A 12,531-nucleotide genomic window follows, 5' to 3' on the forward strand; every position below is an offset into this window, starting at 1 on the left:
GTCTGTACAATGCCACGTCTGCCAGACTCTGACCCAGGTCACATTATTACCTATGGGAGGTCTACACAATGTCACGTCTCCCAGACCCTTACCCAGGTCACATTATCACCTATGAGAGGTCTGCACAATGACACATCCGCCAGACCCTGACCCAGGTTACATTATCACCTATGGGAGGTCTGCGTAATGCCACATTCGCCAGACCCTGACCGAGGTCACATTATTACCTATGGGAGGTCTGCACAATGCCACGTTTGCCAGACCCTCACCCAGGTAACATTATCACCTATGGGAGGTCTGCACAATGCCGCGTCTGCCAGACCCTCACCAAGGTAACATTATTACCTATGGGAGGTCTGCGTAATGCCGCATCTGCCAGACCCTCACCCAGGTCACATTATCACCTATGGGAGGTCTGCGTAATGCCGCATCTGCCAGACCCTCACCCAGGTAACATTATCACCTATGGGAGGTCTGCACAATGCCACATCCGCCAGACCCTGACCCAGGTCACATTATCACCTATGGGAGGTCTGCGTAATGCCGCATCTGCCAGACCCTCACCCAGGTCACATTATCACCTATGGGAGGTCTGCGTAATGCCGCATCTGCCAGACCCTCACCCAGGTAACATTATCACCTATGGGAGGTCTGCACAATGCCACATCCGCCAGACCCTGACTCAGGTCACATTATCACCTATGGGAGGTCTGCGTAATGCCGCATCTGCCAGACCCTCACCCAGGTCACATTATCACCTATGGGAGGTCTGCGTAATGCCGCATCTGCCAGACCCTCACCCAGGTAACATTATCACCTATGGGAGGTCTGCACAATGCCACATCCGCCAGACCCTGACCCAGGTCACATTATCACCTATGGGAGGTCTGCACAATGTCGCGTCTGCCAGACCCTCACTAAGGTAACATTATCACCTATGGGTGGTCTGTGTAATTCCGCATCTGCCAGACCCTCACCCAGGTCAGGGTAGCTCTGATGGAGGAGGCGGCGTAAGGACAGATGAGGGTCTAGGACAGACAAGTGGAATACATTACATTATTTTAATCTCTTTCCTTAGCAGTTTGATTTGTTACAGATCAGTTTGCTCAACTGTTTATGACTGAGCTGAATAGTTACAATTAGATGTGGACAGTGGACTCAGATCATGTCCCTATGACAACACTGATTGGCAGAGCACAGAGGCTGAAATGTTGTCATAGGGAACCCTGAGAAATGGGGATTATGCCAACAGAAATCTCACCCAAAAGCTCCGCTGCTGATCAGTTTGGAGGTTTCGTAGTCGCTCATATGCTGCTTTCTCGCCGGGATCAATGATTCCATCAAGTTCTATAAAAGAAGAAGAAATGATATTAAGATCTAGAAGCTGCTGGAGAAAAGCTCCAGATCCAGAAACGTCTCCTCCGATATTATGTCCCAGCTGATGTCACTGATCCGATGTAGGGACGATACAAGCCGGACGCTCCGCAGACACGGATGTGATATCAGGGGCTCCGCCATACCCCGGAATCAGAAGAATAGTGTCACCTCCTCTTAGAATAGAGATGTCCCCTGGTTATATGGGGGAATACTGGACGGGTCATTCACACCCCATGATCAGTGACGCACAGACATCTCCCTCTATGATACTTACACCGGCAGGTTCTTGGATCTCCGGGATCTCTAAGATCACACTGTCAGGATCCGCCAGATCAGATGTTTCTACAATAGTGATAAAATGATGAAGAAATAAAATGTATTAGACGACATGAATCCTACATACATAATACAGCAATATAACGGGGAAATGACGAGACGTCTGTAAATGGGATTAATACTCGTTATATGGGGACTCTAAGGCCACGTTCACACGGTCAGTATTTTATCAGTATTTTACATCAGTATTTGTAAGCCAAACCCAGGATTGGGTGAAAAATGCAGAATTGTTGGGCGTGTTTCTATTATACTTTTCCTTTGATTGTTCCTCTCCTGATTTTGGCTTACAAATACTGACCAAATACTGAACATGTGAACGTGACCTAAATACCAGAACGTACGGCGCATAGATAAATGTCTTGTACATGATGGAGGACCCCAATCACCACATGAATGAGGAACCCATCACCCTCGCTATACATGGGAGTGATGGGGAGAGAGAGAGCAGGCATATGCAAATTAGCCTGGAAGTGCACTGGGGGCGTGTCCCTGCACGCAGATTTCTTCTTCCACGCCCCCAGTGCACTTCCATCTTGATTTGTATATGACTTCTAGGTTAGATTTCTCCTGACTAGGACATTGAATTTCTACAAAAAATGGCAGAAAAAATCCTGTCCAGTTCTCCCACTACTCCCATATGTAACATGTGCTGCCAGGTTCCCATTACACAGAGTGGAAAGAGTAAGTGTGACATTATCCCCTGTTCTGTATAATCTCCGGATATTTCCTGTAGAAGGTTGTGTGATCGGCTCACCTGTAATCAGATCGCTGCTCGGCCCCGGCTGACTCCTATCAGGGTCAGGGGTTTCTGGGTTTTGCTCATCTTTGTCATCGCCTTCTGGTGTCTCCTGATAGATAGAATGTATAGAATTAACATGTGATGGGAGACATATATACCAGGATGGGGGGCATATATACCAGGATGGGGACATATATACCAGGATGGGAGACATATATACCAGGATGGGGACATATATACCAGGATGGTAGACATATTTACCAGGATGGGAGACATATTTACCAGGACGGGAGACATATATACCAGGATGGGGGCATATATACCAGGATGGGGGCATATATACCAGGATGGGGACATATATACCAGGATGGGAGACATATATACCAGGATGGGGATATATATACCAGGATGGGAGACATATATACCAGGATGGGGGGCATATATACCAGGATGGGGACATATATACCAGGATGGGAGACATATATACCAGGATGGGGACATATATACCAGGATGGGAGACATATATACCAGGATGGGGACATATATACCAGGATGGGGACATATATACTAGGATGGGGGACATATATACCAGGATAGGGGGCATATGTACCAGGATGGGGGGCATATATACCAGGATGGGAGACATATATACCAGGATGGGGACATATATACCAGGATGGGAGACATATATACCAGGATGGGAGACATATATACCAGGATGGGGACATATATACTAGGATGGGGGACATATATACCAGGATAGGGGGCATATATACCAGGATGGGAGACATATATACCAGGATGGGAGACATATATACCGGGATGGGAGACATATATACCGGGATGGGAGACATATATACCAGGATGGGAGACATATATACCAGGATGGGAGACATATATATCAGGATGGGGGACATATATACCAGGATGGGGGGCATATATACCAGGATGGGAGACATATTTACCACGATGGGAGACATATATACCAGGATGGGGGACATATATACCAGGATGGGGGGCATATATACCAGGATGGGAGACATATATACCAGGATGGGAGACATATATACCACGATGGGGGGCATATATACCGGGATGGGAGACATATATACCAGGATGGGAGACATATATACCAGGATGGGAGACATATATACCAGGATGGGGATATATATACCAGGATGGGGGGCATATATACCAGGATAGGGACATATATACCAGGATGGCAGACATATATACCAGGATGGGGACATATATACCAGGATAGGGGGGCATATATACCAGGATGGGAGACATATATACCAGGATGGGGGGCATACATACCAGGATGGGAGACATACATACCAGGATGGGGGACATATATACCAGGATAGGGGACATACAGTATATACCAGGATGGGGGACATATATACCAGAATGGGGGACATACATACCAGGATGGGAGACATACATACCAGGATGGGTGACATATATACCAGGATAGGGGATATACAGTATATACCAGGATGGGGGACATAAATACCAGGATGGGGTCATATATACCAGGATGGGAAATATATATACCAGGATGGGGAATATATATCAGGATGGGGGACATATATACCAGGATGGGGAATATATATACCAGGATGGGAGACATATATACCAGGATGGGGGACATATATACCAGGATGGGGAATATATATACCAGGATGGGGAATATATATTCCAGGATGGGGGACATATATTCCAGGATGGGGGACATATATATCAGTATGGGGGACATACATACCAGGATGGGGAATATATATACCAGGATGGGGCACATATATACAGAGATGGGGACATACATACCAGGGTGGGAGACATATATACCAGGATGGGGGACATATATACCAGGATGGGGGACATATATACCAGGATGGGGAATATATATACCAGGATGGGGGACATATATTCCAGGATGGGAGACATATATACCAGGATGGGGGACATATATATCAGTATGGGGGACATTCATACCAGGATGGGGAATATATATACCAGGATGGGGCACATATATACAGAGATGGGGACATACATACCAGGATGGGAGACATATATACCAGGATGGGAGACATATATACCAGTATTGGGGATATTACTGCATAATGGGGTAACACATATGCTATTATAGGATTTTGAACTCTACAAGGGCCCATACATCTGACCAACATGCGCCAGTGTACACAACATTTCTGTCATGGCGTCTGCTATCTCGGCTGCAGCTTTTACAAGCAGGAAGACGCTGATAATAGAGCGAGACAGAGGTGGAAATACAGACTTCCCAGCACTGAGCTGTGACTGCATCAGCAGAATACAGACTGCCATCACAGAGCATGGAGCAGCAGAGACAGGCGGCCATATTACCTCCTGTGACCCCGGGGGCTGACAGGGAGGCCTGTAAGATCTAACACCAGATTTTCTGATATCTGACTGGTGATCTGGAGAAGATCAGGAAACAAGGAGGAGTGATAGAGAAGATGATGGCTCCTTACCAGGCGTTCTGATGAGCGGGCCGGACCTTCCAGTATACACAGGACTTTTTCGGCCAGTTCTTTAACAAAAGCCAAATCTCCATATTGAGATCTGTTTTCAGCCTATAAAGAAGAAAAGAAGCAAAAATGAGAATCCTGAGATGAGAGCGGTCACACAGGAGGCGGCCATTGTAGGTGACGTCTGCTCCTCTGTGCAGATACAATGACCACATATCTGGGGCTCGTCCTGTATATATTGGAGGACAGAAGAAGCTTCTATCCACCATTATTATCTATTATTGTGGAGACGTCTGTGCGGAGCGTCCGCCACTTACCTGCTGTAGTAATGTCCTGATGTTCTGAGGTAAATCCGTCACATACTCTGAGGTGAGATGACCTCGGTGGTATTTGGTCAGGCAGTCCTTCACTAGCCCCACCACCAGCCGGTGAGTGAAGCTGAGGACGCCATCGGGTGGTAGAAGCCCAATGTCAGGGCGATAGGTGGTAAGAATCTTTGATAATGCTTCTATCTGAAGACTGTTCAAAAGAAATTCAGCCATAGCGAAAAATTGCAAATGCTCTCAGTCACTATGAAGCCAACAAAGGCACCTGTGACCCTGTGTACATTGTATAAGTAGTGACTGTGGGCTCTGATGTCATAATGGCCGACCATCACCTGTGATGTCATCATGGAATCTTGTGATGGAATCTTCCGGATCGGCTCTGCACAAATAGATGCTGCCTGGCAATATTCACAGTGGAAACACCATAGAATTAAATACATCTCCATGTTTTCATGGCCGTTCTCTTTTATCTCCAACTAGAACACAAGCAGGATAAGAATATGTTCACAAGTTGCATTTTTGCAGCACTTTTTTCTGCACCATAAACCAGAGTGGTGGCAGGAAAATCACTGTGTACAATACGCACGTTTCTGTTCTGTCTTTTCATGCATTTTTTTTTTTCCATTCATTTGAATGGGGCGAAAAACTCTGCAAAACCCCTGAAAGAATGAACATCCTGAAGATATAAAAAAATGCAAGAAAAATACCAACAACATGTAACTGAGACTTCAGAAATCTCCTTCACTAAGCTGATAGTGTGAAAAAAAATGCTGAAAAAACTCCACGTGTGAACAGATCCTAAAGATATGCGCAGTCATATTATGGGAAATATTGTGTATACTTATGGCATTATACATTACTCCAACCTTTATCTAAACAGCGCAAAAAACAACATACTCGACACATTGATTAGATGGAAAAACAATTGGTCACGGCCTTTATTTAAATATTTAAAATATTAAAAACTCATAACTTTAAGTATAAACCAATAAATATTTCAACTTTATTAAAAACCAAGTTCCAACCTTTATCAACCCGCAGCTTAGCCATAAGGCTCAAGCCCGTTAACCAAAATTACCTGTCCATCCAGATCCCAGGACGACTAACCCCAACCGGCCATCTTGCCTAACCAGACAAGCACGGCCACACCAAGGGCTATTTCCACCATTACTTGCAAATTTAACTTAAAAATATCATTACCGATAACCAAATCATTCCAAAACAGGCCGCGGATATCACCCTCTAAATCAATGTGTCGAAATGCAAAACCTCCTAAAGATGGCAAAAATTTACACATATATCTATTCAACCTTTTTCTAATCTTGTTACAAAGTGCAGCTCCTTTGACTCCGACCACACCAATCTTGGGATAATTTCTGGAAAGATGATCTTCACTCCTGAAAATAAACTGCTGATTCTCTGTAAACTTTTTTTCGTCATAAACAAAAGGTCCACAGTTCCTAATTTTCCAATATCATTACCCCCAAGATGCACAATTATAATGTCCGGCGCTGGAAAGGTATCACCCATGACCGAAATTTGCTCCAGTAGTCCATCCCATTTTTGCCCACTCACGCCCATCCAATACACTCTTACCCGCTCCGTGGGCAAAGATAGATTGGGTCCATAACACCTCTCCAGCGCTCTCTGCTCCGCCCAATGTACAAATGAATGGCCTAGGATCCAAACTGTGAAACCTGTAAAAACTACATAAATAGACATTAAATATCACTTCTAATAAACAATTTATAACAATTTGACGGCCACCTCCCAAGCTTCTTAATAACTGATGCGTCCAAACCCAGTCTCGCAGCCTCTGTAGCAGCTCCAATGCGAAAAGAATGAGTGGAGAAGAATTTATGAGGTAAACCTATATCAGCCATACACCAGAGGCTTCTAAACTGACCCTGCGTCACAGGCACGCCAGACTGGGGTCACAGTAAAAGCCCACCCTTGTTAGGGCGTATATCCAAATACTTACGTGTTAAACATACTGGACATATATTGCTTTCTGGGAAACATATCAACTTTAAACAAACCCCTTTGCCTAACTGATCAGTTTTGGATCTAGCAATATTAATTAACATACAGCCCGATCCAACTGATATGCACCCCAACTTCAAACCGTCTCCTCCTCTCTTCCCCCTAGGCAACAATTCCCCAATTCTAAGGGCCCCAAAAAATAACAAAGATGCTGCTGTGGGAAAAAGCACTGCTTCAAAAGTCTTATAAGAACAGGACATAAATCCCCCAGCATGCCCGGAGTGACAGGACACCGACCATCTCTCACACAATGATCCTTTCTACACCCTTTCAATACCTGTTTAACTACAAAATAACTCTTCAAAGGACGCTTACCTGCTATTTTCAGGAAAAATGAAACCCCTGGCAACTGTTTCACTAACGTACTATATGCCAAACCTTTCTCACAGATAGACCTGCAAAAAGACAAAGCGCTTGTTCTAGTGCTCCTAAACCTATCCCCACCTCTACTACTACAAAATGACACCCACAATTCCCACGCCGCTAAATAACCTTTCCATGTGGACGCTGCACCGAACGCTCCAACAATTCCATCACTAGGACCATATTAACCCCATAAGTAATCCGCACACCTTTCTCCTGTTGCTCTGGCCTCCGGCACCAGCTCGAAAAACTTCCCGAACTGCAAATGAGAAAGTGCACTGGCAATTAAATTCACCTTCCCTTCACCATGCACCGCCTTCACCCAAATATTACGCTTCAGGCAAATAAGGGCTAAATGACGCAACAACTTCACCACCATAGAGCATTTAGAGGACACACAATTAATAGCAAAAACTAACCCTTTGCTGTCTGACTGTAACAAAATACTTCTATTAGCCAAACTCTGCCCCCATAAAACCAAAGTGACTACCACTGAAAAAAAAACCTCCAACAACACCTTATTCTTTGTAACCTTATTAGCTGCCCACAGATGCCGCCAACCCTCTGCCACCAATTACCGTTATAATATACCCCAAAACCTACTGCACTTGAAGCGTCTATACACAAATCCAACTCATCACTTGTTATAAACGGCTCCGGCCAAACTGACCTTTCACTAAAATCCTGTAAAAATCCCAACCGTACTTCAAGGTCCTCCTTAATCTCCTTGTAACACGGACATGAAGTGATGAATTCCTAATACCTGCTATATGCAATGATAATCTTCTACAAAACACTCGACCCATAGGAATCACTCCAGAAGCAAAAGCTAATAGGCCAAGAACAGATTCAATTTCCTTCACTTTAGTTTTCTTCTTGACATACAGCTCTAAAATTGGCGTCTTACATTTCTCCACCTTATTAGTTGGTAATGTGAGCTCACCTCTCAATGAATCAATGACAATTCCTAAAAACTCCATACAACAAGGTGGATAAACTGTCTTTTCCAATGCTAGAGGTATACCGAAATCCTGAGAAATATCCTCAAATGTCCTCCACAATTCAGAATAGACCGCACTCTCCTTAGACCCTACAAACAAGACATAATCTAAATAATGGGCCACGCCACCTTTACCACATTGCATGGCAACAACCCATTCTATAAAAGTAGAAAAAGCCTCAAAATAAGAACATGACAGCGCACAACCCATGGGAAGACATTTATCAACATAAAATGACCCGTCAAACTGAAAACCTAAAGAGTTAAAACTATCGGGATGAATAGGCAACAATCTGAACGCAGCTTCCACATCCGCCTTAGCCATCAGCGCACCAGTCCCAAACCCCTTCACTATCTCCACTGCAGGATCAATGAAGTATAACACACTGTCTTTAGATTCTCATCAATACTGTCATTAAGGGATGCACCATAAGGAAAAGACAAATGATGAATAAGTCTGAAAGCATTAGCTTCTTTCTTGGGTACAACCCCAAGCGGTGATAAACGAAAACTGACAAAAGGTGGAACATCAAATGGTCCCGCCACTCTACCTGCCGTAATTTCCTTATCAATTTTCGCCTTCACCACCTCCGGGTGTAAAGCTACAGACTTTAAATTATTTACCCATTGACAAGCAGTACCACCAAAAGAGGGTATAACAAAACCATTTGTAAACCCATCAATTAACAGCCTGGCTGTCCTGTGATTTGGGTACTGATTTAAACATACCTGCATGTTCTCCACCTTTACCGGCGTCAATGCCCTTGTTAAGGTACTCCCTTGAGGAGGGCTGCCCTGGCAAGCTGGCTTTTTTAAAGCATCTCGCCATTGGGTGCGCCCCTCCACAAAAGGAGGACTCGTGCCTATATCTGCAGGTGTTAGGCCTAGTGTTGAGCCACCCCTGTAGTGTTCGGGTTCGGTTCGGTTCGTCGAACACCCGTATGTTCGTCGAACTGTTCGTCGAACTGTTCGTCGAACACCTTCGAACACCGTTAAAACCAATGGCAGGCAAACAAAAACACATAGAAACACATAGAAAACACCTTCAAAGGTGTCCAAAAGCTGACAAACTGCTCAGAAGACAAAACTAACACATGGAAAAGTGACAAGTACATATAGTCATGCGAAAAGAAAAGAGGTGGAGGAGTAAAAGGAGGGGGAGACACAGATATAGGCATGTCATGCCCTTCTAAAATCCAAAAAGTGAGAAGCCGACACGGCCAGTCCGCTCCTGCCCGTGCCACCTCCGTGTCGCCGGGTTTGTGCCAGAGCCGCGGTGAACCCTGACGGCCAGCCCCCCTCTCCCAAAACTGGTGCCTGTCCGCTGGTGGGTCGAGCGAGCCCCCCTGTGGTGGAGGCATCTCTAAGCTTTTTAATTTAAATTGTCTCTCTAATTTGAATGAATACACTTTAAATCCATTTACAAGGATCTATTGGAGGGCAAGTCTCATGCCAGCAGCCGCGTAATTCCAGCTCCAGTAGCGTCCACTAAAGCTGCTGCAGTTAAAAAGCTTTTATAAGGATCGAGCTCGGCTGTCCACCGCAAGGCATCCTACTGCCAGTCCCAGCCCCTATGCCTTGGGGTGCCTCCTGATGCTCTTCACTGAGTATCCCGTGGTCCCGAAGCATTTCCTTTGAAAAAATTAAGTGTCCAAACTACAGGTGGTGTAGCTTGCTTAACAGCCGGGATAATCCGCTGACTAGCAGACACTGCTACTAGGCATAAAGTATTTCCTGGGCTAGATGCAGTTAAAAATTTGTAATTAGATACTCTCGTTGGATGCTGAGAAAGCATTCCATAGAGTCTCCTGGCACGCCATATATTATTCTCTTAAAAAGCTTGGGGTAGGGGTCTAGGGGACCCTTTTATAGCCAAAATCACGGCCCTGTATCGCAATACGTCACCTAGGCTGAAGATAAATGGAACTGTAGCACCCTGAGGGCTCGGTTGCTACAGAGGTATTGCACCTCACTCAGAGGTGTGATATCTCACTCTCAGGTAAGGATGGAGTGTGGATCAGGACCCGACACCTGCATGCATTACACCACATTGCCGTGGGGCAGGGCGACCAATATGCCCCTGAGATGGGCACGACAGTCCCTGTCCCTGGCTGGAGTGGGGGGAGGGAACACTGAGGAAGGGGAACCCTGTAGTGCAGCAGCAGGGAGGAAGCAGTTCCTGGGTGCATTGAGAAGGGAGTATAAAAGGTGGGCACCATCTTAGTTCAGTGCAGAGAAGTCTGAGCAGAAGTGACAGGGAGCAGGGGCTCTGCATGAGCTCTGCTCCGGAGGCGGGCCTAGTAACAGAGGCCCAGGCCTGGAAGAGGGAGAAGGAAGGAAGAGGAGCGGAGAAGGCTCCAGGAACGAGGAACGAAGGGATCCCAGGGGTGCGGACGGGCGAGTCGCCACCGCACGCCCGAATCCACCTGCGTGGAGGGGTCAGGCCAAAGGGGGAGACCGGTCCCCGAAACTAGTGGAGGCAGGAAACGACCCTCAGCTAGAAACCGGAGGCTGTGACATTTTATGTGGCGCAGCCCCTCGCTACACCCGCTAGGAAGGCACCACATAGGGTCAGGGAAACTGGCGCCAAGTTTACCAAGAGGAGGCCCGAGGCAGCCGGACAGAAGGGTTGGTAAGAAAGGCCAGACAAAGGACACACAAAGGGGGTCCTGTGAAGCACTCCAAAGTTATCTGGGAGTTGTCTGAGCCCCTCACCTGGTGAGCACAGTACGACGTGGGCAGCCGTTACCTGCAGACGTGGTCTGGATAATAAGAACTGTGAGTAAAGGCCCTGGACTGCATCACTGACTCTGTGTCGTTACTGCTGCTGCCCTGCACCATCACCCCCATCCTCCGCATACACTGCCCTGAGGCTATACTCCTCCCGTGGGGAGTTATGCTACGCTCTGCTGCACCCACAACACCAGCCTCAGCAGTCTGCCCTGCAGCGGCGGTTCACTCTGACCGCAATCCACGGGTGGCGTAGTCGGACATTTAAACATCAAAACCACATAAATAGTTCCGCCACTGGTTTGACCGCCCTGAGCCACGGAACCGGGTCGCCGCCACGGAGACTACAACCACCAGCATCCACCAAAAAGGGTCCGGCTCCGGGTGTCCCAAGGCCCAGGGGGCGCGTCAGAACATTTTCATCACCTTTCATAATCACCAATGGGACAAGGCAGGGATGTCCTCTGTCCCCTCTCTTATACATCCTAGTGATGGAGCACCTGCTCTCATCAATTCGCCATAACCCCAATATTAGGTGGATTGAGGTGGGAGGCACCGAGTACAAATGCTCTCTATTTGCTGATGATGTCCTAGTATATATCACTCAATCACATATATCCATCCCTGCTGTTATGGCTGAAATAGATCACTTTGTTACATGGTCAAATTTTAAAATCAATGCAGCGAAGTCTGAGGTCCTCGATGTCCCCCTCCCCAAATACATACAGGATTCCATCCAGTCCAACTTTCCCTTTGCCTGGCCCTCACAGGGTATCAAGTACTTAGGAATTCCTATTCATAGAGACCTCTCCCATCTATGTTATCTTAATTTTGGACCCTTTATTGAACAACTCCATACAGACCACGGTTGGCAAGTTAGAACTGTAAGATTCACTACGTGAACCACTGGTGTTTTGTGGAAAAGCACATGTACACTGTGTTCCAAATTATTATGCAAAAAGTGTTTAGGAGTGATAAGGGAAGAATTTGTTTGTTTGTTTGTCAGTTAAATTCATTGATGTTGATGTGTGTCAGGGCTCTTTATATCACTGTAAGCAATTGCAGACACCTGTGCTAATTAGTTTGGCAGGTGTGTCCAATGAAAGG

General features: G+C 46.2%; 1 protein-coding gene across 1 annotated transcript in view; it reads right to left on the minus strand.

The window, feature by feature from the left end:
• The window catches only part of LOC141247907 (microtubule-associated serine/threonine-protein kinase 3-like), a 28,072-nt gene extending 25,344 nt beyond the window's left edge, over positions 1-2,728 (minus strand). The window contains exons 1-2 of the mRNA XM_073669289.1: positions 2,714-2,728; positions 1,262-1,347 (exon numbers count right to left, since the gene is read on the minus strand). Coding sequence (XP_073525390.1) covers positions 1,262-1,347; positions 2,714-2,728 — 101 coding nt within the window. The remainder of the gene's footprint in view (positions 1-1,261; positions 1,348-2,713) is intronic.
• Between the last annotated feature and the right edge of the window lie 9,803 nt (positions 2,729-12,531).

The sequence above is a fragment of the Phyllobates terribilis genome, unplaced genomic scaffold (assembly GCF_046119375.1).
Source record: "Phyllobates terribilis strain yellow unplaced genomic scaffold, ASM4611937v1 Scaffold_2__4_contigs__length_985480577, whole genome shotgun sequence".
In the NCBI taxonomy this organism is placed as follows: Eukaryota; Metazoa; Chordata; class Amphibia; order Anura; family Dendrobatidae; genus Phyllobates; species Phyllobates terribilis.